The sequence below is a fragment of the Balearica regulorum genome, unplaced genomic scaffold (assembly GCF_011004875.1).
Source record: "Balearica regulorum gibbericeps isolate bBalReg1 unplaced genomic scaffold, bBalReg1.pri scaffold_89_arrow_ctg1, whole genome shotgun sequence".
Taxonomy (NCBI): domain Eukaryota; kingdom Metazoa; phylum Chordata; class Aves; order Gruiformes; family Gruidae; genus Balearica; species Balearica regulorum.
Window position 1 is genome coordinate 18,453 of NW_022679087.1, and position 26,621 is coordinate 45,073.

At 57.7% G+C, this 26,621-nt stretch overlaps 1 protein-coding gene across 3 annotated transcripts in view; it reads left to right on the plus strand.

Annotated features, from left to right (window-relative positions):
* The first annotated feature begins 18,260 nt into the window (after window positions 1-18,260).
* The window catches only part of LOC142599846 (sperm-associated antigen 4 protein-like), a 14,430-nt gene continuing 6,069 nt past the window's right edge, over window positions 18,261-26,621 (plus strand). The window contains exons 1-4 of one of the 3 annotated variants that reach the window (XM_075741597.1): window positions 18,261-18,436; window positions 18,655-18,748; window positions 19,333-19,408; window positions 19,980-20,092. In XM_075741597.1, the coding sequence (XP_075597712.1) occupies window positions 19,381-19,408; window positions 19,980-20,092 (141 nt within the window). In that variant the 5' untranslated portion in view covers window positions 18,261-18,436; window positions 18,655-18,748; window positions 19,333-19,380. Of the gene's footprint in view, window positions 18,749-19,332; window positions 19,409-19,979; window positions 20,093-26,621 lie in introns of all 3 variants that reach the window. The other 2 variants (XM_075741598.1, XM_075741596.1) reach the window with 2 other exon arrangements.

Consider the following 26,621-nt stretch of genomic DNA (forward strand, 5'->3'; position numbering starts at 1 on the left):
AGAAAAAAACGGTCCTTGTTAACCAGACGTTCCGCTGGGCCCCTGGCAGCACATCTGGGCTGCTGGGTTTGTCTATCTTGGCCTACAAAACACTTGCGAGAGGAGAAAGGCTGCTGCGCGGCAGGGGAGCATGGCAGGGTTTGGGGGGCCCACAGGCATGGGCTCCCACTGCCCGGGAGGGCGGCAGCTTTGTTGCCCCAGGGGAGCCCACAGGGTCTCCCCGCCCTGCTCAGCCCTGGGGAGCCCCAGCGTGACATCACAGCTACCATTGCGAGGTCAGAGCTAGCCGTCCGCAGAGCCCTGTGGTGCGCGGGCAGGGGTCCCAGAGCTGCTGTGTGGCTGTTGCCCTGAGCAGGCGTGCTCCTGCTGGGGGGCTGCTGCTGCCGGAGCTGTTTTTTTCCTGGGTAGCCACACTGCTGGGGCTGAGGCGGAAGAGCTGAGCAGGGAGCCTGCCTTTGCCCAGACATGGCGAGAAGAAAGGCCTACCGGGGAAGACGCCAAGGGGCCTCCACAGTCTCCTTCGCAAATGAGGCTGACCAACAGCTGGCAGGGGAGGCAGCGGGCACAAGCCGCTGCCAGATGAGTAGGTAGGAAGTGGGCTGCTCCTGCTCGGGGCATCAGGATAGGGTGGTAGCACGGATGTGGCCTGAGGGCGGCCAGTGGGGTGGGGAGCAGCGTGGAGAAGCCCATGGAGGTTTTCTGAAGCAGAGCCCCGTGGCTTGCGAAGCCCCCCTTCTGTGGGGATGGCTCTCAGCTGAAAGCCTGGCTCGCTCCCCCAGCCAGAAGCCAGTGTGCAGCAGGACCGTTCCTGCAGGAAGCGGGAGCCGCGTGCTGCAGGGGACGGAGCTGAGCCCTGCTGCACGGGGAGATTTTGCTGCACGGGGAGGCCAAGCCCCTGGGACCCGAGACTGGCTCCCTCGGGAGGCTGAGGTGCAATCCTGCCTCGCAGGTCTGGGAGGGCTCTGGGAGGAAAGCCAGACGCGTGCCCCTGGAGCCCTTCCTTTGGGGAAGATCTGCCGGCAGTGTCGAAGGGTGTGGACAGGAATTGTGTTCCTCCCGGGCACTGCTTTGTCAGCTCTCTGTCAGCAGCAGGCTTCCAAAACGGTGGCTTTTTGGCCTGAAAAGGGAAATGCACCTGTGAAGGGGTTTGTCCAAGACTTGGATCATTGACAGCCACAGGACTCCCTCTTTTTCAGGCAAAAGATGGCCCTGCAGAAGAAGAGGTTCTTGAAAGTCTTCTTCTTGTTGCTCCCGGTGGCTCTTGGTGAGTTTGCATGAGCAAACGCCTAAGCGCGACAGCCTGACTGTGCCGGATGCCAGCTTTCAGCTGGCTCGCTTTCCTTTTGGGCCAGCACGTGCGGAAGCTCCCGTGGCCCAAGGGCTTTCTGGGTATGTCTGTGGCTGGGACTGGCTTCCAGAGTGCCCGTAAGACTGGTAGTCTAGCGGCCATGCTGCTCCTCTGGCCACTGCACCAAGTGGCTTGCTTGGTCTGCAAGTCTTGGAGAGAAGGGCGTAGGTATTTCCAGGCCTGAAGTGGGGATTCCCAGAGGGGAGGGGCCGTGCAGGGGGACCAACGGAGAGGTCCCTCTCCTAGCCCATGCAGCCTGGTCTCGGTGCTCACGGAAGCAGTGAGGGGAAATGGGGAGTAGCTCCAGGGCACCCAGCACACCTGAAGATCATGGCTGTGCGGTCCCCTCAAGCCTGGGCTGATGGGTCCCAGTAAGAGGAGCGTCCTCTCTCTGCACCCCACGTTCCCCACCTCCTCAGCTAACCTGCTGCCCCACCCCCATGGCAGCAGGGAGGAGACAACGCGACTGCAGGCATCGCTAGCAACCCCAGTACAATAACTGTCTCTTGGTGATGTGAATTGCAGCTGGTGTTTACTGCGGGACCTCACGGCCAGCGTGGACAATGTGGGCAACGGGACCGATAGAGGTCGGTGACTCTTGTGGGACAGGCACCTCCTGCAAGGGAGCGTTGCTGACCGTGGCTGGATAAATCACGGGCTCCTCTGCTTCCACGCAGGGTGACCCAAAGGAGCAGCAGCTGGTGCCGTGTCTTCCTAGGGAAGCCTCGGCTGCTCTGGTAGCGGATGCTCTAACGGAGCCTTTTTGCTTTTCAGGAGCCGGCATGTGCGTCTGCAGCAGACCTGAAGTAAGAAATGTTTCCTGAGCTCCAACTGGGTCTGTGCAGAAGCATCAGCCAACCTTGTGCACTCACTTTCCTAAGAGCCAGGGCTCCCATACTTCCCTGCTGCCTTTGCCTTTTGCTCAACCGGGTGCAGAAGGGAAGCACGAGCAAAGCAGGGAAAGCGCACGTCTCTCTCCTCCTTGCTGAGCTCAGATGCTCCCTAGAGGGGATGGGCCGCTCTCTGACAAGCTCTGCTTTCCTGTTCCTGCAGGAACTTGGAGGCTTTGTTGGCGGAGCAAAGCCAAAAGGTGCAGCTTCTGCTGGAGGAGGTGGCTCAACTGAGGGCAGAGATCAGCAGTGCAAAGGTGATCCCGCAGTTTGGGGAAGGAGGCTTGGGTGGGCAGCACCCCCTGGAGAAAGCACTCCTTGGGGTTGTCAGTGGGGTCGGCCTGCTGACCGCAGCAACCCAGCCTTTGCCCCGGGGGCTTGCTGGGTGAGCTTCTGTCCTGCACAGGCCCTGCTCCAGCCCCAGTTTAACCGGGCCGCTCCAGGCAGCGGAGGACTCCCTTGGCCTTCCCTTGGCTCGCCGGCGCCTCTGGCTGCTCTGGCCGAGCCCCTGAGGCGGTGGTGTGACCCAGGCACGCTGACGGGGCCAGCCACGGCTGGCAGGGCCCGAGCCCGTCTCCCGGCTGACTTGGAGAGCGTGGAGGCTGGGCAGGAGGGTGCGGGACCCTCGTCAACCCACCTCGGGGCCATGGCCACGGCCACGGCCACAGATCCCGGTCCTCAGTCCTCGCGGCTCACGTCAGCAGCAGAAAGTCTTGCAGCTCTGTGGACGAGGCTTGCCTTGCGTTTCTGACAGCGACCCTTTGCCTCTGCGGGCGCTGGTAGCCACGCTGAACTGCCCGCTGATGCCGTCCTTTTCTCTGTGTGTTTATGGTGTTCCCAGGAAGTGAAGCAGGCAGCGTCCCAGACGGCTTCGGAAGTCTACGTCGAGATGTCTGACTGGGCCCTGAAAAGCTCTGGTATGGACACAAGCAGCCCTGTCTCCTTGCCCTGCGCTTGTCTGTAACACTCCCCAAAGGAGCCGGTGCTCCAGGCGCTGCTCTCCAAAGTGGGGGCGCTGAAATGCTTCATGGGGTCCAAGAGCAAGGCTGTGGCAGAGTGGCGCCGCTCTCAGACTGCTCCCAGTGCTGCCCACAGCCTCCGCACGGCTGCCTCTGGCGCTGCCCCCGCACGTGTACCTGTGCTGATGAAGGGGCTCTCTTCCTCTCCACTGCATTTGAAAAGGCAATGGCTGGGCCATCCTTTGCTGCCCACACAGCAAGTCCTCAGCATTGGTCTGCTGTCATTCCCATGGGCACCTGCTGTCTCCCAGAACGCTCAGGACCTTCTCCTCGTGGCGCTGTGAGAGAAACAGTCAATAGGCGCATGGATGCCATCATTGCCCCGCACCGCTGGGCACCCCCACCGGCGTGGTGATGAGGACAGGACTGACAGACGTGGAGCTGGCCGGCGGCGTCAGAAAGACTGCCTGAGCACCAAGGCCTCCTAGTCGGTGGCCTCTTGCAGTCATCTGCTCTGCCTTCCTTACAGGTGCCACCATCGACATGCAGAGAACTTCCGAGACCTACTACTGTAAAGGGCATTGGAGCTGCAGGGTTATAAGCTTCTTCTACGTTGCCAACCCTCCTGATACTATTTTGCAGGTATTGTAGCAGAAGTCATCACGGAAGGTTTCCTTCCTTCCTGTGAACAGTGGTACTGCTTAAGCCCACCGTCTTGATCAGGTTCCTGAAGCCAGAGCTCTAACGCAGGGCTCGGCTCGCTAGAAATCAGCGGTTCCCCTCAGGAGGGGAACGGAGCTGAACTGAGCTGAACTGCTGCATCTTGCCCGCAGCCCTCGGCCACAGCTGGATGAGAGACTTCTCCCTGGTGACCCCGTTTCCACACTCCTCCCTACGAGAGATGTTTTGGGGGCAGGAGGCGGGAGGTGGGGGGTGCCCTGCAGAGCCACTGGGCAGAGACGTGTTTCTGCTAGGCCCTTACTAGGATGGTTTCATCACCGGTATTCTCCTCTGCTCCGTAATACTGAGAGCCCCCTTTGTCGGGCAGGGAAGAAGGCCTCCTGCTTCTGCGCGTTTCCTCACACGCGCCTCATTTCCCAGCTGAAACAGACCCTGTGGACACACCGACGCCTGTGCCTCAGGCTACATGGGCAGCTGTGTTGGCCCCACCACTCTCTCACACTTCATTGCTCTCGCGTTCTGCTTGCAGCCAGATGTCTCCCAAGGAAACTGCTGGCCTTTACAAGGGCATCAGGGCCAGGTGGTCATCAGGTTGCCAGCACGAGTCCATCTGACTGGTGTCACTGTGCAGCACACAGTGGGCCAAGAAGTCTTTACATCTGGGACCATCAGCAGCGCCCCGCGAGACATCGCTGTCTTTGTAAGTCTCTGCTGGGCGTTTCTGGTGGGGATGTGGCCCGGGGGGAAAGGCGGTCAGGGACAGGGTCTTGCTTGCTTTTGGGCATCCTTTGGGGTTTGCGCCCTGCTCTCTCCCGAGCACTGCAGTGCCCCAGCGGCATGCTTCAAGGGCTCTGGAGATTTCATCCCTCTTAAGACTTGTTCTGGCCAAGCGCCTGAGGGTTCTTGACCAAAACTCAAGGCGGAGACTAAGCTCCACCATAACCAGTGCCAGACTACGGCCGGAGCCCCAGGAGAGGCTGGGGAGGTAACAGGGCTGATCCAGCACATACGTTCCCTCTTTGTCGGGATGAGTCTGAGCTGCTGTCCTTGTGCTTTGCCCCTGAGGGAGTGGACACGGACGGAGAAGAGGAAACTCTCCTTGGGATGTTCACGTACGACATAGCAAAAGAGGCCATTCAGACCTTCCCTCTAAAGGTACGATCCGTGCACGGGGGCAAGGTGCCAGGGAGCAGAACAGGTTTGCCTGCAAGTCCGTGGCGGGAAGAGTGTGACTGCTTTCTCCCTGGGCGGATGACCAACGGGGGGAGAGAGAGAGGGAGAGAGAGAGAGAGAGCTGGCAGGGTTGGGAGGGCTGAGTAGCACGCGGTGGTGGTAGGAAAAGGATAGCAAGGGCAAGGTCAGGCCCGTGGGAGCATGAGTCCCGAGAGATCCCTGGCTGCACCCACTGCCTTTGGCAGAGCCAGCTGCACACGCGACGTCTTTGTGCCGTGGAGAAACAGGGACGCCTGGTGGCAAAAGCCATCGGGCAGCACCGTTGCTCCCGGTGGTGGCCTGCTGGTGGGCTGGACAGTGTCCTCTCCTCCCAGCATAGCATGCCCCTTCTCTCCCGGTGCTCTCACGCCTGCCAGGAGGAAAGCAGGCAGTGCGGAGAGCGGGAGCGTGGTGGGGTTGCACACCAGCCGCCCCACGCCTAGGAGCACCTCCCCGGCTTCTCAGTCGGCACAGGGCAAGCAGCAGAGGGAAGGGGCAGAGGGAAGGGAGACCGAGCCGAGCCCCAGCCGGGCTGGCATGCAGAGGATGCCAGGTGCCTTCCCCCTTCCCGTGTCCCCAGCTTCCCCAGCAGCGAGCCTCAGATTTCCACAGCCGCCCCCACCACCGGTCAGGAGCTTGCTCCTGAGCAGGAGCAGGGCTGCCAGGGGGAGATACGTTGGCTGCATTGTTGCTCTTAACACCCCCATCTCCTTTTCCCTCGTTTCTTCACAGAACGCACCGTTTCCCAGAGCCTTTTCGTCTATCAGGCTTCTTGTGAAGAGCAACTGGGGGAAACCAGCGTACACCTGCATTTATCGAGTGCAGGTTCACGGGAAGATGGCAAAACCAGAAAGCCTCACCTGAAAGCGGAGGCGGACAAAAAAGAAGGACAAACATAATAAAGAAAAAAGTGTGGCACTTCAGATCGGCGTAGAAGATTTGTCTCCAAAGCGGGGTGCACAAGAAGGTCCATTGCGAGGAGGGCGGGAGCGTGTGGAAAATGTTAGGACTTCAAGCTCATTTCTTCTTAAAAACGAGGAAGAGATTAAGCATTCCTAAGATTTAATCCAGAGAGGAGAGGCCCAGCCTGGCACCGCTCCTTCTCCCGCCGCCCCGGGGGGCTCCGCTGTCCTGGTTCTGGCAAGGGTAGAGTTAATTTCACAAGGAGCCAGGCCAGGTGAGCCAAGCTGGCTGGGGGCTGTTCCCTACCATGTGACGTCATGCTCACCATAAAAGGGGGCTAGTCGGGCAGGGGCGGGCTCGGCGTGGCTCTGGGACAGGTTGAGCGTCCGGTGGGTCGGTCATGGGATAGGTAAATGGTTCTCTGTTATCACCCATTGTGAATATCTGTTATCAGTACTGTTGTTGATTGTTTTCCCCCTCCCTTGCTGTCCCAGTAAACTGCCCTTATGCCAACCCTCCAGGCTTTGCCGTTGTTTTTCCCTTCTCCTCCCCATCCCGCCGGGGGAGGGGTGAGCGAGCGGCGCGTGGCACTTAGCTACCGGCTGGGGCTAAACCACGTCATCCGCAAGTGGCACCAGCCTAGGGCACGCAGGAAGGCTTCAGCTTGCAGCAGGGAGACTGCCACCCGCCCCCAGAGCAGGCTCCGCAGGAGCTCTCCCAGGAGCTCGGCCACTCTCTTCCCGGCTTCTCAAGCAATGGCACCCGCCAGGAGGTGACAGGCAGGGCCCCCCGCCAGCCACTGCAGCGCCCTTCTCTGGCCCCGCCACACTCCGGCCCCGTAGCCCTTGTCCCAACAAGCCTTGGGACAGCTCCTTGGGGCGCCCAGGGCCGGGGTTGGCAGCTCCTGCCTTCCTTTCTCGGGAGAGGGGAAAAAAGAGTTTAGAACGGGCACTGGAATGTGGTAAAAGTTTTGATGAAATGAAGAGAAAACTGATGGGAGCCACCACACAAAGTCAAGGCAGAATCGGCAAGGGTGAGAAAAAAACGGTCCTTGTTGACCAGACGTTCCGCTGGGCCCCTGACAGCACATCTGGGCTACTGGGTTTGTCTATCTTGGCCTACAAAACACTTGCGAGAGGAGAAAGGCTGCTGCGCGGCAGGGGAGCATGGCAGGGTTTGGGGGGCCCACAGGCATGGGCTCCCACTGCCCGGGAGGGCGGCAGCTGTGTTGCCCCAGGGGAGCCCACAGGGTCTCCCCGCCCTGCTCAGCCCTGGGGAGCCCCAGCGTGACATCACAGCTACCATTGTGAGGTCAGAGCTAGCCGTCCGCAGAGCCCTGTGGTGCGCGGGCAGGGCTCCCAGAGCTGCTGTGTGGCTGTTGCCCTGAGCAGGCGTGCTCCTGCTGGGGGGCTGCTGCTGCCGGAGCTGTTTTTTGCCTGGGTAGCCACACTGCTGGGGCTGAGGCGGAAGAGCTGAGCAGGGAGCCTGCCTTTGCCCAGACATGGCGAGAAGAAAGGCCTACCGAGGAAGACGCCAAGGGGCCTCCACAGTCTCCTTCGCAAATGAGGCCGACCAACAGCTGGCAGGGGAGGCAGCGGGCACAAGCCGCTGCCAGATGAGTAGGTAGGAAGTGGGCTGCTCCTGCTCGGGGCATCAGGATAGGGTGGTAGCACGGATGTGGCCTGAGGGCGGCCAGTGGGGTGGGGAGCAGCGTGGAGAAGCCCATGGAGGTTTTCTGAAGCCGAGCCCCGTGGCTTGCGAAGCCCCCCTTCTGTGGGGATGGCTCTCAGCTGAAAGCCTGGCTCGCTCCCCCAGCCAGAAGCCAGTGTGCAGCAGGGCCGTTCCTGCAGGAAGCGGGAGCCGCGTGCTGCAGGGGACGGAGCTGAGCCCTGCTGCACGGGGAGATTTTGCTGCACGGGGAGGCCAAGCCCCTGGGACCCGAGACTGGCTCCCTCGGGAGGCTGAGGTGCAATCCTGCCTGGGAAGAGGTGGGCATGGTGGGGGCGTGGTGGGGGACAGCTGCCTGTACCCCTCCCTGAACGGCCACTGCGAGGTGCCTGCCAAGGGGCAGGGAGAGACGGGGTGAGAATCGGGCTGTGCTGCCAGGTGGGCTTCCCGAGGCGGGGGACTGCTGCTGCCAGCTTGCTTCCTCTTCTCCCACCACATGCCTGTAGAGCAAAGGATGGGGAAAGGAGAAGGGGGGACCCCTGGAAGCAGCCCAGCTGTGCTGCCCTCTCTCGCTGCTGCTGGGACGGCCCCTCCTCTGGCAAGGGCCTCTGCTCGGGCTACTGCTGCCCGCCTCGCCTCCCGCGGCGTGGGGACAGTGGGCAGCTGGCTTTTGTCTTTTGCCTTCCCCAGGAACCTTTGCGTGGGTGTAAAACTGCTGAGCCTCTCTTCGATGCCACGTGCCGGCTCAGCCACTCAGGGGCCGGCCAAGTGGAGCGACAAGGCCACAGAAATTGCACGTAAGCTCAGCACTGCTGCTTGCTGTGAAGTCCTCTGGGGCGAACCGGGAGAGCCGCGCTGTGCCAGAGCTCTGGCCAAATGTCCCAAGTGGCAGGAGAAGTGCAGGCTGCCCTGCTCTGTGCCCCAGGGAGGGAGTGCGTAGGACTCGGGGCCCGCCTCCCCACAGGGAGCTGAAACACGCGTGGCTGGGCATCCTGGAGAAGATACCTCGAGCGGCGGGCCTAACTCTTCTCTGGTTTCTTTCCCAGCCGTGGTCTTCAGCCGCCTTTGCCATCTGGCAGGTGCCCTCGTCTCCCTGTGGAGACATGTGCTGAGCGCGTGCGTCTTCGCCGTGTACGTACTACATGTTTCTGTGTGGATGGGAGGAGGAGAAAGGGGATGTCTGAGGGCAGGTGCAAGCAAAAGCGGGGGAGAGCAGAGGGTGTTCCCCAGCCAGCAGCCCGGGGCTCCCAGTCGGGCGCCGAAGCTCGTGCTGTGGCCGTTCTCAGGGAGAGCCAAGAGCAAAGCCCCTCAGCGCAGGTCTGGGAGGGCTCTGGGAGGAAAGCCAGACGCGTGCCCCTGGAGCCCTTCCTTTGGGGAAGATCTGCCGGCAGTGTCGAAGGGTGTGGACAGGAATTGTGTTCCTCCCGGGCACTGCTTTGTCAGCTCTCTGTCAGCAGCAGGCTTCCAAAACGGTGGCTTTTTGGCCTGAAAAGGGAAATGCACCTGTGAAGGGGTTTGTCCAAGACTTGGATCATTGACAGCCACAGGACTCCCTCTTTTTCAGGCAAAAGATGGCCCTGCAGAAGAAGAGGTTCTTGAAAGTCTTCTTCTTGTTGCTCCCGGTGGCTCTTGGTGAGTTTGCATGAGCAAACGCCTAAGCGTGACAGCCTGACTGTGCCGGATGCCAGCTTTCAGCTGGCTCGCTTTCCTTTTGGGCCAGCACGTGCGGAAGCTCCCGTGGCCCAAGGGCTTTCTGGGTATGTCCGTGGCTGGGACTGGCTTCCAGACTGCCCATAAGACTGGTAGTCTCGCGGCCATGCTGCTCCTCTGGCCACTGCACCAAATGGCTTGCTTGGTCTGCAAGTCTTGGAGAGAAGGGCGTAGGTATTTCCAGGCCTGAAGTGGGGATTCCCAGAGGGGAGGGGCCGTGCAGGGGGACCAACGGAGAGGTCCCTCTCCTAGCCCATGCAGCCTGCTCTCGGTGCTCACGGAAGCAGTGAGGGGAAATGGGGAGTAGCTCCAGGGCACCCAGCACACCTGAAGATCATGGCTGTGCGGTCCCCTCAAGCCTGGGCTGATGGGTCCCAGTAAGAGGAGCGTCCTCTCTCTGCACCCCACGTTCCCCACCTCCTCAGCTAACCTGCTGCCCCACCCCCATGGCAGCAGGGAGGAGACAACGCGACTGCAGGCATCGCTAGCAACCCCAGTACAATAACTGTCTCTTGGTGATGTGAATTGCAGCTGGTGTTTACTGCGGGACCTCACGGCCAGCGTGGACAATGTGGGCAACGGGACCGATAGAGGTCGGTGACTCTTGTGGGACAGGCACCTCCTGCAAGGGAGCGTTGCTGACCGTGGCTGGATAAATCACGGGCTCCTCTGCTTCCACGCAGGGTGACCCAAAGGAGCAGCAGCTGGTGCCGTGTCTTCCTAGGGAAGCCTCGGCAGCTCTGGTAGCGGATGCTCTAACGGAGCCTTTTTGCTTTTCAGGAGCCGGCATGTGCGTCTGCAGCAGACCTGAAGTAAGAAATGTTTCCTGAGCTCCAACTGGGTCTGTGCAGAAGCATCAGCCAACCTTGTGCACTCACTTTCCTAAGAGCCAGGGCTCCCATACTTCCCTGCTGCCTTTGCCTTTTGCTCAACCGGGTGCAGAAGGGAAGCACGAGCAAAGCAGGGAAAGCGCACGTCTCTCTCCTCCTTGCTGAGCTCAGATGCTCCCTAGAGGGGATGGGCCGCTCTCTGACAAGCTCTGCTTTCCTGTTCCTGCAGGAACTTGGACGCTTTGTTGGCGGAGCAAAGCCAAAAGGTGCAGCTTCTGCTGGAGGAGGTGGCTCAACTGAGGGCGGAGATCAGCAGTGCAAAGGTGATCCTGCAGTTTGGGGAAGGAGGCTTGGGTGGGCAGCACCCCCTGGAGAAAGCACTCCTTGGGGTTGTCGGTGGGGTCGGCCTGCTGACCGCAGCAACCCAGCCTTTGCCCCGGGGGCTTGCTGGGTGAGCTTCTGCCCTGCACAGGCCCTGCTCCAGCCCCAGTTTAACCGGGCCGCTCCAGGCAGCGGAGGACTCCCTTGGCCTTCCCTTGGCACGCCGGCGCCTCTGGCTGCTCTGGCCGAGCCCCTGAGGCGGTGGTGTGACCCAGGCACGCTGACGGGGCCAGCCACGGCTGGCAGGGCCCGAGCCCGTCTCCCGGCTGACTTGGAGAGCGTGGAGGCTGGGCAGGAGGGTGCGGGACCCTCGTCAACCCACCTCGGGGCCGTGGCCATGGCCACGGCCACAGATCCCGGTCCTCAGTCCTCGCGGCTCACGTCAGCAGCAGAAAGTCTTGCAGCTCTGTGGACGAGGCTTGCCTTGCGTTTCTGACAGCGACCCTTTGCCTCTGCGGGCGCTGGTAGCCACGCTGAACTGCCCGCTGATGCCGTCCTTTTCTCTGTGTGTTTATGGTGTTCCCAGGAAGTGAAGCAGGCAGCGTCCCAGACGGCTTCGGAAGTCTACGTCGAGATGTCTGACTGGGCCCTGAAAAGCTCTGGTATGGACACAAGCAGCCCTGTCTCCTTGCCCTGCGCTTGTCTGTAACACTCCCCAAAGGAGCCGGTGCTCCAGGCGCTGCTCTCCAAAGTGGGGGCGCTGAAATGCTTCATGGGGTCCAAGAGCAAGGCTGTGGCAGAGTGGCGCCGCTCTCAGACTGCTCCCAGTGCTGCCCACAGCCTCCGCACGGCTGCCTCTGGCGCTGCCCCCGCACGTGTACCTGTGCTGATGAAGGGGCTCTCTTCCTCTCCACTGCATTTGAAAAGGCAATGGCTGGGCCATCCTTTGCTGCCCACACAGCAAGCCCTCAGCATTGGTCTGCTGTCATTCCCATGGGCACCTGCTGTCTCCCAGAACGCTCAGGACCTTCTCCTCGTGGCGCTGTGAGAGAAACAGTCAATAGGCGCATGGATGCCATCATTCCCCCGCACCGCTGGGCACCCCCACCGGCGTGGTGATGAGGACAGGACTGACAGACGTGGAGCTGGCCGGCGGCGTCAGAAAGACTGCCTGAGCACCAAGGCCTCCTAGTCGGTGGCCTCTTGCAGTCATCTGCTCTGCCTTCCTTACAGGTGCCACCATCGACATGCAGAGAACTTCCGAGACCTACTACTGTAAAGAACATTGGAGCTGCAGGGTTTTAAGCTTCTTCTACGTTGCCAACCCTCCTGATACTATTTTGCAGGTATTGTAGCAGAAGTCATCACGGAAGGTTTCCTTCCTTCCTGGGAACAGTGGTACTGCTTAAGCCCACCGTGTTGATCAGGTTCCTGAAGCCAGAGCTCTAACGCAGGGCTCGGCTCGCTAGAAATCAGCGGTTCCCCTCAGGAGGGGAACGGAGCTGAACTGAGCTGAACTGCTGCGTCTTGCCCGCAGCCCTCGGCCACAGCTGGATGAGAGACTTCTCCCTGGTGACCCCGTTTCCACACTCCTCCCTACGAGAGATGTTTTGGGGGCAGGAGGCGGGAGGTGGGGGGTGCCCTGCAGAGCCACTGGGCAGAGACGTGTTTCTGCTAGGCCCTTACTAGGATGGTTTCCTCACCGGTATTCTCCTCTGCTCCGTAATACTGAGAGCCCCCTTTGTCGGGCAGGGAAGAAGGCCTCCTGCTTCTGCGCGTTTCCTCACACGCGCCTCATTTCCCAGCTGAAACAGACCCCGTGGACACACCGACGCCTGTGCCTCAGGCTACATGGGCAGCTGTGTTGGCCCCACCACTCTCTCACCCTTCATTGCTCTCGCGTTCTGCTTGCAGCCAGATGTCTCCCAAGGAAACTGCTGGCCTTTACAAGGGCATCAGGGCCAGGTGGTCATCAGGTTGCCAGCACGAGTCCATCTGACTGGTGTCACTGTGCAGCACACAGTGGGCAAAGAAGTCTTTACATCTGGGACCATCAGCAGCGCCCCGCGAGACATCGCTGTCTTTGTAAGTCTCCGCTGGGCGTTTCTGGTGGGGATGTGGCCCGGGGGGGAAAGGCGGTCAGGGACAGGGTCTTGCTTGCTTTTGGGCATCCTTTGGGGTTTGCGCCCTGCTCTCTCCCGAGCACTGCAGTGCCCCAGCGGCATGCTTCAAGGGCTCTGCAGGTTTCATCCCTCTTAAGACTTGTTCTGGCCAAGCGCCTGAGGGTTCTTGACCAAAACTCAAGGCGGAGACTAAGCTCCACCATAACCAGTGCCAGACTACGGCCGGAGCCCCAGGAGAGGCTGGGGAGGTAACAGGGCTGATCCAGCACATACGTTCCCTCTTTGTCGGGATGAGTCTGAGCTGCTGTCCTTGTGCTTTGCCCCTGAGGGAGTGGACACGGACGGAGAAGAGGAAACTCTCCTGGGGACGTTCACGTACGACATAGCAAAAGAGGCCATTCAGACCTTCCCTCTAAAGGTACGATCCGTGCACGGGGGCAAGGTGCCAGGGAGCAGAACAGGTTTGCCTGCAAGTCCGTGGCGGGAAGAGTGTGACTGCTTTCTCCCTGGGCGGATGACCAACGGGGGGAGAGAGAGAGGGAGAGAGAGAGAGAGAGACCTGGCAGGGTTGGGAGGGCTGAGTAGCACGCGGTGGTGGTAGGAAAAGGATAGCAAGGGCAAGGTCAGGCCCGTGGGAGCATGAGTCCCGAGAGATCCCTGGCTGCACCCACTGCCTTTGGCAGAGCCAGCTGCACACGCGACGTCTTTGTGCCGTGGAGAAACAGGGACGCCTGGTGGCAAAAGCCATCGGGCAGCACCGTTGCTCCCGGTGGTGGCCTGCTGGTGGGCTGGACAGTGTCCTCTCCTCCCAGCATAGCATGCCCCTTCTCTCCCGGTGCTCTCACGCCTGCCAGGAGGAAAGCAGGCAGTGCGGAGAGCGGGAGCGTGGTGGGGTTGCACACCAGCCGCCCCACGCCTAGGAGCACCTCCCCGGCTTCTCAGTCGGCACAGGGCAAGCAGCAGAGGGAAGGGGCAGAGGGAAGGGAGACCGAGCCGAGCCCCAGCCGGGCTGGCATGCAGAGGATGCCAGGTGCCTTCCCCCTTCCCGTGTCCCCAGCTTCCCCAGCAGCGAGCCTCAGATTTCCACAGCCGCCCCCACCACCGGTCAGGAGCTTGCTCCTGAGCAGGAGCAGGGCTGCCAGGGGGAGATACGTTGGCTGCATTGTTGCTCTTAACACCCCCATCTCCTTTTCCCTCGTTTCTTCACAGAACGCACCGTTTCCCAGAGCCTTTTCGTCTATCAGGCTTCTTGTGAAGAGCAACTGGGGGAAACCAGCGTACACCTGCATTTATCGAGTGCAGGTTCACGGGAAGATGGCAAAACCAGAAAGCCTCACCTGAAAGCGGAGGCGGACAAAAAAGAAGGACAAACATAATAAAGAAAAAAGTGTGGCACTTCAGATCGGCGTAGAAGATTTGTCTCCAAAGCGGGGTGCACAAGAAGGTCCATTGCGAGGAGGGCGGGAGCGTGTGGAAAATGTTAGGACTTCAAGCTCATTTCTTCTTAAAAACGAGGAAGAGATTAAGCATTCCTAAGATTTAATCCAGAGAGGAGAGGCCCAGCCTGGCACCGCTCCTTCTCCCGCCGCCCCGGGAGGCTCCGCTGTCCTGGTTCTGGCAAGGATAGAGTTAATTTCACAAGGAGCCAGGCCAGGTGAGCCAAGCTGGCTGGGGGCTGTTCCCTACCATGTGACGTCATGCTCACCATAAAAGGGGGCTAGTCGGGCAGGGGCGGGCTCGGCGTGGCTCTGGGACAGGTTGAGCGTCCGGTGGGTCGGTCATGGGATAGGTAAATGGTTCTCTGTTATCACCCATTGTGAATATCTGTTATCAGTACTGTTGTTGATTGTTTTCCCCCTCCCTTGCTGTCCCAGTAAACTGCCCTTATGCCAACCCTCCAGGCTTTGCCGTTGTTTTTCCCTTCTCCTCCCCATCCCGCCGGGGGAGGGGTGAGCGAGCGGCGCGTGGCACTTAGCTACCGGCTGGGGCTAAACCACGTCATCCGCAAGTGGCACCAGCCTAGGGCACGCAGGAAGGCTTCAGCTTGCAGCAGGGAGACTGCCACCCGCCCCCAGAGCAGGCTCCGCAGGAGCTCTCCCAGGAGCTCGGCCACTCTCTTCCCGGCTTCTCAAGCAATGGCACCCGCCAGGAGGTGACAGGCAGGGCCCCCCGCCAGCCACTGCAGCGCCCTTCTCTGGCCCCACCACACTCCGGCCCCGTAGCCCTTGTCCCAACAAGCCTTGGGACAGCTCCTTGGGGCGCCCAGGGCCGGGGTTGGCAGCTCCTGCCTTCCTTTCTCGGGAGAGGGGAAAAAAGAGTTTAGAACGGGCACTGGAATGTGGTAAAAGTTTTGATGAAATGAAGAGAAAACTGATGGGAGCCACCACACAAAGTCAAGGCAGAATCGGCAAGGGTGAGAAAAAAACGGTCCTTGTTGACCAGACGTTCCGCTGGGCCCCTGACAGCACATCTGGGCTGCTGGGTTTTTCTATCTTGGCCTACAAAACACTTGCGAGAGGAGAAAGGCTGCTGCGCGGCAGGGGAGCATGGCAGGGTTTGGGGGGCCCACAGGCATGGGCTCCCACTGCCCGGGAGGGCGGCAGCTGTGTTGCCCCAGGGGAGCCCACAGGGTCTCCCCGCCCTGCTCAGCCCTGGGGAGCCCCAGCGTGACATCACAGCTACCATTGTGAGGTCAGAGCTAGCCGTCCGCAGAGCCCTGTGGTGCGCGGGCAGGGCTCCCAGAGCTGCTGTGTGGCTGTTGCCCTGAGCAGGCGTGCTCCTGCTGGGGGGCTGCTGCTGCCGGAGCTGTTTTTTGCCTGGGTAGCCACACTGCTGGGGCTGAGGCGGAAGAGCTGAGCAGGGAGCCTGCCTTTGCCCAGACATGGCGAGAAGAAAGGCCTACCGAGGAAGACGCCAAGGGGCCTCCACAGTCTCCTTGGCGAATGAGGCCGACCAACAGCTGGCAGGGGAGGCAGCGGGCACAAGCCGCTGCCAGATGAGTAGGTAGGAAGTGGGCTGCTCCTGCTCGGGGCATCAGGATAGGGTGGTAGCACGGATGTGGCCTGAGGGCGGCCAGTGGGGTGGGGAGCAGCGTGGAGAAGCCCATGGAGGTTTTCTGAAGCCGAGCCCCGTGGCTTGCGAAGCCCCCCTTCTGTGGGGATGGCTCTCAGCTGAAAGCCTGGCTCGCTCCCCCAGCCAGAAGCCAGTGTGCAGCAGGGCCGTTCCCGCAGGAAGCGGGAGCCGCGTGCTGCAGGGGACGGAGCTCAGCCCTGCTGCATGGGGAGATTTTGCTGCACGGGGAGGCCAAGCCCCTGGGACCCGAGACTGGCTCCCTCGGGAGGCTGAGGTGCAGTCCTGCCTGGCTGAGGGGGGCAGCTGTGCAGGGAGGAGAGGGGTCGGGAGACCGCCAGCGCGCAGGGAAGAGGTGGGCATGGTGGGGGCGTGGTGGGGGACAGCTGCCTGTACCCCTCCCTGAACGGCCACTGCGAGGTGCCTGCCAAGGGGCAGGGAGAGACGGGGTGAGAATCGGGCTGTGCTGCCAGGTGGGCTTCCCGAGGCGGGGGACTGCTGCTGCCAGCTTGCTTCCTCTTCTCCCACCACATGCCTGTAGAGCAAAGGATGGGGAAAGGAGAAGGGGGGACCCCTGGAAGCAGCCCAGCTGTGCTGCCCTCTCTCGCTGCTGCTGGGACGGCCCCTCCTCTGGCAAGGGCCTCTGCTCGGGCTACTGCTGCCCGCCTCGCCTCCCGCGGCGTGGGGACAGTGGGCAGCTGGCTTTTGTCTTTTGCCTTCCCCAGGAACCTTTGCGTGGGTGTAAAACTGCTGAGCCTCTCTTCGATGCCAGGTGCCGGCTCAGCCACTCAGGGGCCGGCCAAGTGGAGCGACAAGGCCACAGAAATTGCACGTAAGCTCAGCACTGCTGCTTGCTGTGAAGTCCTCTGGGGCGAACCGGGAGAGCCGCGCTGTGCCAGAGCTCTGGCCAAATGTCCCAAGTGGCAGGAGAAGTGCAGGCTGCCCTGCTCTGTGCCCCAGGGAGGGAGTGCGTAGGACTCGGGGCCCGCCTCCCCACAGGGAGCTGAAACACGCGTGGCTGGGCATCCTGGAGAAGAGACCTCGAGCGGCGGGCCTAACTCTTCTCTGGTTTCTTTCCCAGCCGTGGTCTTCAGCCGCCTTTGCCATCTGGCAGGTGCCCTCGTCTCCCTGTGGAGACATGTGCTGAGCGCGTGCGTCTTCGCCGTGTACGTACTACATGTTTCTGTGTGGATGGGAGGAGGAGAAAGGGGATGTCTGAGGGCAGGTGCAAGCAAAAGCGGGGGAGAGCAGAGGGTGTTCCCCAGCCAGCAGCCCGGGGCTCCCAGTCGGGCGCCGAAGCTCGTGCTGTGGCCCTTCTCAGGGAGAGCCAAGAGCAAAGCCCCTCAGCAGTCTCACTCCCACGTATTTGCCAGAGCCCCAAACTTTGGCTGCGGTAGCACAAACTGCCGCGTAGCCAGACGCTCGGGAGCAGAGCGAAGCCTCCGCAGGGGAAGGGTTTTCCCCGGCTCTGGAAGGAGAGCGCGCAGGTCTGGGAGGGCTCTGGGAGGAAAGCCAGACGCGTGCCCCTGGAGCCCTTCCTTTGGGGAAGATCTGCCGGCAGTGTCGAAGGGTGTGGACAGGAATTGTGTTCCTCCCGGGCACTGCTTTGTCAGCTCTCTGTCAGCAGCAGGCTTCCAAAACGGTGGCTTTTTGGCCTGAAAAGGGAAATGCACCTGTGAAGGGGTTTGTCCAAGACTTGGATCATTGACAGCCACAGGACTCCCTCTTTTTCAGGCAAAAGATGGCCCTGCAGAAGAAGAGGTTCTTGAAAGTCTTCTTCTTGTTGCTCCCGGTGGCTCTTGGTGAGTTTGCATGAGCAAACGCCTAAGCGCGACAGCCTGACTGTGCCGGATGCCAGCTTTCAGCTGGCTCGCTTTCCTTTTGGGCCAGCACGTGCGGAAGCTCCCGTGGCCCAAGGGCTTTCTGGGTATGTCCGTGGCTGGGACTGGCTTCCAGACTGCCCGTAAGACTGGTAGTCTCGCGGCCATGCTGCTCCTCTGGCCACTGCACCAAGTGGCTTGCTTGGTCTGCAAGTCTTGGAGAGAAGGGCGTAGGTATTTCCAGGCCTGAAGTGGGGATTCCCAGAGGGGAGGGGCCGTGCAGGGGGACCAACGGAGAGGTCCCTCTCCTAGCCCATGCAGCCTGCTCTCGGTGCTCACGGAAGCAGTGAGGGGAAATGGGGAGTAGCTCCAGGGCACCCAGCACACCTGAAGATCATGGCTGTGCGGTCCCCTCAAGCCTGGGCTGATGGGTCCCAGTAAGAGGAGCGTCCTCTCTCTGCACCCCACGTTCCCCACCTCCTCAGCTAACCTGCTGCCCCACCCCCATGGCAGCAGGGAGGAGACAACGCGACTGCAGGCATCGCTAGCAACCCCAGTACAATAACTGTCTCTTGGTGATGTGAATTGCAGCTGGTGTTTACTGCGGGACCTCACGGCCAGCGTGGACAATGTGGGCAACGGGACCGATAGAGGTCGGTGACTCTTGTGGGACAGGCACCTCCTGCAAGGGAGCGTTGCTGACCGCTGGCTGGATAAATCACGGGCTCCTCTGCTTCCACGCAGGGTGACCCAAAGGAGCAGCAGCTGGTGCCGTGTCTTCCTAGGGAAGCCTCGGCAGCTCTGGTAGCGGATGCTCTAACGGAGCCTTTTTGCTTTTCAGGAGCCGGCATGTGCGTCTGCAGCAGACCTGAAGTAAGAAATGTTTCCTGAGCTCCAACTGGGTCTGTGCAGAAGCATCAGCCAACCTTGTGCACTCACTTTCCTAAGAGCCAGGGCTCCCATACTTCCCTGCTGCCTTTGCCTTTTGCTCAACCGGGTGCAGAAGGGAAGCACGAGCAAAGCAGGGAAAGCGCACGTCTCTCTCCTCCTTGCTGAGCTCAGATGCTCCCTAGAGGGGATGGGCCGCTCTCTGACAAGCTCTGCTTTCCTGTTCCTGCAGGAACTTGGACGCTTTGTTGGCGGAGCAAAGCCAAAAGGTGCAGCTTCTGCTGGAGGAGGTGGCTCAACTGAGGGCGGAGATCAGCAGTGCAAAGGTGATCCCGCAGTTTGGGGAAGGAGGCTTGGGTGGGCAGCACCCCCTGGAGAAAGCACTCCTTGGGGTTGTCGGTGGGGTCGGCCTGCTGACCGCAGCAACCCAGCCTTTGCCCCGGGGGCTTGCTGGGTGAGCTTCTGCCCTGCACAGGCCCTGCTCCAGCCCCAGTTTAACCGGGCCACTCCAGGCAGCGGAGGACTCCCTTGGCCTTCCCTTGGCACGCCGGCGCCTCTGGCTGCTCTGGCCGAGCCCCTGAGGCGGTGGTGTGACCCAGGCACGCTGACGGGGCCAGCCACGGCTGGCAGGGCCCGAGCCCGTCTCCCGGCTGACTTGGGGAGCGTGGAGGCTGGGCAGGAGGGTGCGGGACCCTCGTCAACCCACCTCGGGGCCATGGCCGTGGCCACGGCCACAGATCCCGGTCCTCAGTCCTCGCAGCTCACGTCAGCAGCAGAAAGTCTTGCAGCTCTGTGGACGAGGCTTGCCTTGCGTTTCTGACAGCGACCCTTTGCCTCTGCGGGCGCTGGTAGCCACGCTGAACTGCCCGCTGATGCCGTCCTTTTCTCTGTGTGTTTATGGTGTTCCCAGGAAGTGAAGCAGGCAGCGTCCCAGACGGCTTCGGAAGTCTACGTCGAGATGTCTGACTGGGCCCTGAAAAGCTCTGGTATGGACACAAGCAGCCCTGTCTCCTTGCCCTGCGCTTGTCTGTAACACTCCCCAAAGGAGCCGGTGCTCCAGGCGCTGCTCTCCAAAGTGGGGGCGCTGAAATGCTTCATGGGGTCCAAGAGCAAGGCTGTGGCAGAGTGGCGCCGCTCTCAGACTGCTCCCAGTGCTGCCCACAGCCTCCGCACGGCTGCCTCTGGCGCTGCCCCCGCACGTGTACCTGTGCTGATGAAGGGGCTCTCTTCCTCTCCACTGCATTTGAAAAGGCAATGGCTGGGCCATCCTTTGCTGCCCACACAGCAAGCCCTCAGCATTGGTCTGCTGTCATTCCCATGGGCACCTGCTGTCTCCCAGAACGCTCAGGACCTTCTCCTCGTGGCGCTGTGAGAGAAACAGTCAATAGGCGCATGGATGCCATCATTGCCCCGCACCGCTGGGCACCCCCACCGGCGTGGTGATGAGGACAGGACTGACAGACGTGGAGCTGGCCGGCGGCGTCAGAAAGACTGCCTGAGCACCAAGGCCTCCTAGTCGGTGGCCTCTTGCAGTCATCTGCTCTGCCTTCCTTACAGGTGCCACCATCGACATGCAGAGAACTTCCGAGACCTACTACTGTAAAGAGCATTGGAGCTGCAGGGTTTTAAGCTTCTTCTACGCTGCCAACCCTCCTGATACTATTTTGCAGGTATTGTAGCAGAAGTCATCACGGAAGGTTTCCTTCCTTCCTGGGAACAGTGGTACTGCTTAAGCCCACCGTGTTGATCAGGTTCCTGAAGCCAGAGCTCTAACGCAGGGCTCGGCTCGCTAGAAATCAGCGGTTCCCCTCAGGAGGGGAACGGAGCTGAACTGAGCTGAACTGCTGCGTCTTGCCCGCAGCCCTCGGCCACAGCTGGATGAGAGACTTTCTCCCTGGTGACCCCGTTTCCACACTCCTCCCTACGAGAGATGTTTTGGGGGCAGTTTTTGGCGACCCAGATGGGACACTGCTTTTGAACCTCGACGGATGCGTGGGATCACAGGACCTCCAGCCGTCACCGGGGAATTCTCCGGGAGAACCTCTGATCCCCGGACAGAAGAGCTCTGAGCAAGACCCCTGGGAGAGGTAAAGGCATTCTTATTTGATCTGAATATTTGCATGAGTTGAAGGCCTTATTGAAGGAGCCCCGTGGCTCTCCGGGACAGGCCCGCATTGGGACAGGCCCGCACAGGGACAGGCCCGCATTGGGACAGGCCCGCACTAGGAGCACTGGAGGCCTGCTCGTAAGGCGTGGTGAAAGCTGCGCAGAGTTGGGCTAGGGAGACGTCTCAGGTAAAAGTCTCTGCTAGGCAAAAGCCTGTGGAGCAGGGCCCGCCGGGGAGGGGAAGCCTCCAAGATTGGGATTTCTGGTGGCAGGAGAAATCCCTGGGATTTCCGGTGGCAGGGGAAATCCCTGAGGGAGCTCTAACACGGGTTGGAGTCCCTCTGACTAAGTGCTTGTGATAGTGCACAATCACAACCACTAAGTCCCTGGGAGATGGGTCCTTTTCCGAGTAAGAAACCGATCCCACGAAAAACACCACTGGGATGTATTTTGGAACATTGGAAAGATCTGGGAAACGTTGATCCTTTGACTCAGAAACAGTTGACTGAATATTGTAATCACTGGTGGCCACTGTATACTTTAGAGAATGGGGAAAAGTGGCCGGAAAATGGGACGTTGCAGTATAACACAATTTTGCAACTAATGTTATTTTGTAAAAGGGAAGGTAAATGGCATGAAATGGCATATGTGGATTTGTTTTTCACACTGCGAAATCATCTGGAATGGCAATGGCAATGTGAATTGGTTTCATCTAATTCTGTGGTAATGGCATTAAAGGGGCAGGAACCTGATAAAAATTTGAAAAAGGTTGCTCAGCTTGTGATATTGGTAAACGGTGGTTTAAATGTGAATTTGAAGATGATGATGTTGAATTATTGGTTGCACCTCGCAGAAGGCTAGGAAATGATCAAGGGGATCAAACCGTGGGGGCTAATAATGCTTCCGCCCCTCCTGTGGAAGGGGAGACGGAAGGATTCAGCCCGATTGCTGGGATGACAAGGGGAAAAGGGGGAGGAGACGGATTAACTCCCCTCCAGGCCCCTCTTCGACAGGCAGTTGGTAATGAGGGTCCGGTAATGGTAAAAGTTCCCTTCTCAATAACTGATTTAAGACCAGGGAAAGAACCTGCAGGCACTTATCAAGATGATCTTGAAAGAGTTGCCAAAGTAGTTGAAACAATAATCAGAACCCAGAACCCTGATTGGGAGGATTTCAAAGTAATATTGGATACTTTGTTGGAAGACACTGAAAAGAAAATGGTATTAAATACGGCCAGAAAACAAGTGGAAGGAGCTCATGCTAATGGGATTATACAAGGGACAGTGGACCAGAATTTTCCATCCACAAATCCTGAGTGGGACCCTAATCAACTGGGACCCAGACGGATGTTTAGGTATCAGGTGGATTTGTTTGGTGTTAGACATGCAATGCCAAAAGCAAGTAATCGGTCTAAACTGTATGAAGTGAGACAAGAATTAAATGAGTCCCCTTCAGCCTTTATTGAAAGCCTGAAGGTGACTGCTAGAAAATATACTAATTTGGACCCAGAGGAGAAAAACACAAACAAAACCACAAGCAAGCAAACAAAAAACACCACAGAAGAAGCTATACAATTGGCCTATATATTTATGGGACAATCGGCCCTAGAAAAAAAACTCCAGAAACTGGAAGGGGCTGAGTCCAGAGACTTAGGTAAAACGCTTGAAGTAGCCTGGACTGTGTATAACAACAGAGAAAAAGAAAAAGAAGTCAGACAAATGTAAAGGGATGGAAAAATTCTGGCAATCTTGACTGAGAATAATAAACATGTAAAGCAAAACTCAGCTATAAATCAGCAGAGGTTGTTGGTGCGACGGGGCGAAAAGAGAACTGGCCTTTCTTGAAACTGTTAAAATTTAAGCTGGGAAAACAGTGGGTAACACATCAATCTTTGTACGTGCCTGAATGTCCGTTGCCTTTATTGGGATGAGATTTATTAAGCGAATTAGATGCACAAATAATTTTTAAAGATGGAGAAATCAGATTACTAATACCAGAATCAAAGCCATAGAGGCGAGAGTGTTTATATTACAGGATTCCTCCAAGGAGGAACAGATTTCAGAAGCAGTGGACAATGCAGTAACCCCTTTGGTATGGGCAAGTGAAGTTCCGGGACGATCCAAACTGGCAGAACCGGTAAAGGTGACTTTAGAACCTGGAGCCAAGCCGGTAAGACAAAAAGAGTATCCTATTAAGTGGGAGCCTCGAAAGGGATTAGAGGAATTAATTACAAAATTTTTAGAGTATGGGCTGTTAGTAGAATGTGAATCAGAATACAATACCCCTATATTACCAGTAAGGAAATCAGGAGGTAAGGAATACAGATTGGTTCAGGATCTGAGGGCCGTAAATCAAATAGTTCAAGATATACACCCAGTAGTGGCCAATCCATACACTTTACTGACATCTTTGAAAGAGGAACACCGATGGTTTACTGTACTGGATTTAAAGGATGCCTTCTTTTGCATACCTCTGGATACAAAAAGTCAAAGCATATTTGCTTTTGAATGGGAAAGTCCTGCTACAGGACGAAAAACGCAACTAACGTGAACTGTACTTCCACAAGGATTTCAAAATAGCCCTACAGTATTTGGAAATCAGTTGCCAAAAGAGTTAGAAATGTGGAAGAAACAGAATCAAGGAGAAGGTATATTGTTACAGTATGTAGATGACATCCTGATAGCAGCAGAAAGTAAGGAAACATGTTTTGAAATGACCATCAGTTTATTGAATTTCCTGGGCCAAGGAGGATACAGAGTCTCCAGAAACAAGGCCCAGATAGGAAAAGAAGCAGTGATTTATTTGGGATTTGAGATATCTCAAGGACAGAGACAATTGGGAAACGAAAGAAAAGAAGCCATTTGTCAGATCCCCGAACCTAACAGTCCAAAGGAACTGAGAGCCTTTCTGGGAATAATTGGGTGGTGTCGACTCTGGATTCTAAATTATGGACTGTATGTGAAACCCCTATGTGAAGCCCTGAAGGAATCTAAAGACCAATACTTGACTTGGACACCTGAATGTCACAAATCATTTAAAGAACTCAAAAAGGCATTAATGATGGCCCCTGCGTTGGGTTTACCTGATCTAACCAAACCTTTTGAGCTGTTTGTGCATGAAAGGCAACATCTGGCCCTTGGAGTGCTGGCGCAACGGCTGGGATCTTGGAAGCGACCAGTGGGGGGTACTTCTCCAAACAACTTGACACCGTGAGTAAAGGATGGCCGGGATGTTTGCATGCCGTGGCAGCAACGGTGCTGCTGATTCAGGAAGCTTGAAAATTGACTATGGGCCAAAAGATACTGGTATATGTTCCCCATATGGTAATAACTGTCTTAGAACAAAAGAGGGGGTCACTGGTTATCCCTTAGCAGAATGTTGAAATACCAGGTTGTCCTATTGGAACAAGATGATGTGGAATTAAAAACCACAGCAATTGTAAATCCAGCAATGTTCCTGTCAACAGAAAATCCTACTGAGAAATTGGAACATGATTGTCTGCTAACCATTGAACAAGTTTATTCCTGCAGACCGGACCTGAAGGACGAACCTTTGAAGGATCCTGATCTGGAACTGTTTGCGGATGGAAGCAGTTTTGTGCAAGAAGGAAGGCGAATGGCCGGGTATGCTGTTGTCACCACCACCAAGATATTGGAGTCAGGGACACTACCTGCAAATACATCAGCGCAGAAAACAGAATTGGTGGCGCTAAAGCAGGCTTTACGGATGGCAGAAGGGAAAAGGGTAAACGTATGGACGGATTCCAAATATGCATTTGGTGTGATCCACGCTCATGAAGCTATCTGGAAAGAAAGAGGACTGTTATCAGCCCAAGGATCACCGATAAGGCATAAGGAGGAAGTTCTTCAACTCCTGCAAGATGTGCAGGAACCGAAGGAGGTGGCCATAATGCATTGCAAGGCACATCAATTTGCTCAGACGGCTGTAAATATAGGTAATCGATTGGCGGATAAAACTGCAAAGGAGGCTGCTGAACAAGGTATCCTTGCACTAGTACCAGTAAAACAGATGAAAATTCCAAATGTAAAAGCAAGATACAGTAAACTAGATGGACAATTGGCAGAGCATTTAAAGGCATCCCAAAATGCGGAAGGATGGTAGGTAACACCAGAAAATCAGGTAATAGCGACCCCATAAGTTATGTTAGAACTTGCAAAAGAGAAACATGAGCAGACACACTGAGGTGTAAATGCTATGGTTACAAGTTTAAGAACATCTGTAATGTGTCTAGGATAGGAAAATATGAGTGGAAGTATTGAAAAGTTATTATTTCAAAACTTCCAAAGGGGGGAAATGTAACCGCGGGATAGGGACCGTGAAACAGAAACTATAGAATCAGGTTGAGATCATTAGTTTGTAACCAAGGTAATACGTAATGAAGCTAACTGACCGTGGCAAGGTACAAGGCGGCTATGTTCCATGTACAGTCCCTACCAAAGTGAACAATAGGTTTGGCGATATTAATCTTATGAAGTCGTTATGGACAGGTGCATCCACAGCAAGGGTACCGCGCATGCCCACAAGAAGAGGGTCATCCAGCGGACACGGGTGCAAGACCACTGACGACCACCAGAGACCCTTGAGGACCACCGACTCAAATCACTGAGCATGCGTGACGGGGAGGAGAATATGGAAATGAATTCTAAGAAATGATTATCATAGGACTGCCTTTTCTGAGAAAGATGATGAATATGTGTGTTTTGATCCTACATAATCTGTGTGTTGGTGATCACCTGGCACGCACGTTAGGTGGAGCTATCGCCCGTGCATCCAGCGCTGCAATAAAGAATGCCTGCCTTTTAACACTACATTGGTGTTACGAGGTTTATTCCCGGATTTCGGTGACAGGGGGAGGTGTTTTAAGATTTGATTTTATTTCTCATTCCTCTACTCTGTTTTGCTTCGTAATAAATTAGATGAATTCCCTCTCTAAGTTCAGTCTGTTTTGCTTGTGATGATAATTAGTGAGTGATTTCTCCCTGTCCTTATCTCGACCCACAAGCTTTTCCTTATACCTTTTCTCCCCTGTCTAGTGAAGGAGGGGAGTGATAGAGCGGCTCTGGTGGGCACCTGGCCCCCAGCCAGGGTCAACCCACCACAGCGATAACAGAGAACAGTTTACCCATCCCACAACCTGACCCTCAGCCCACCAGGGAGCCACCCAGAACCCACCCCTGACTGACTAGCCCCCTTTTATGGAGAGCATGACGTCACATGGTATGGAATAGCCCCCCGGCCAGCTTGGCTCACATGTCCTGGCTCCTTGTGAAATTAACTCTATCCTTGCCAGAACCAGGACACAGCCCCAAAAGGGCTGCCTGGCCTGAAACCTCCCTCAGCGGCCCTCGCACAGTCCCACTGGCATTGGGGCTGTGGTCTTCCGTATACTTGGAAACTGTCCGAACAGTGGTTTACTATCCATCTCACCCAAAATCAGCATCAACCTCCAAGCTGAAAACGTCCAGCCCCTGTTCCCAGGTTAAGGATGCCAGCCCCAAAAGGGATTCCTGGCCTCACAGAGGCTTGGCTGGGTAGAACCTCCTGGAGAAAGCACTCCTTGGGGTTGTTAGTGGGGTCGGCCTGCTGACCGCAGCAACCCAGCCTTTGCCCCGGGGGCTTGCTGGGTGAGCTTCTGTCCTGCACAGGCCCTGCTCCAGCCCCAGTTTAACCGGGCCGCTCCAGGCAGCGGAGGACTCCTGACAGCCTTCCCTTGGCATGCCGGCACCTCTGGCTGCTCTGGCTGGGCCCCTGGCCCGTGCTGCCGTGCTGGGAGCCTGGTACAGGCCGTGCTGCCCTCAGCACAGCCTGTGCCCCTGCCCAGGGCCCCCCCGGCCCTGCAGGCCACTGCCGGACAAGGAAGGAGCACACTCCTCTATTTCAAACTAGCAACGTGTATGGGGTCTGGCTGAGATGGAGTTAATTTTCCCCATAGCAGCCCTCAGAGTTCTGTGCTGTGTATTGGTAGTCCACCAGTGTTTTGGGTACTGCTGAGCAGCGCCGGCTGTCACACACCAAGGCTGTCTCTCCAACATTTCTCCGCCCCGCCTCAGCAGTAGGCTGGGGGTGGGCAAG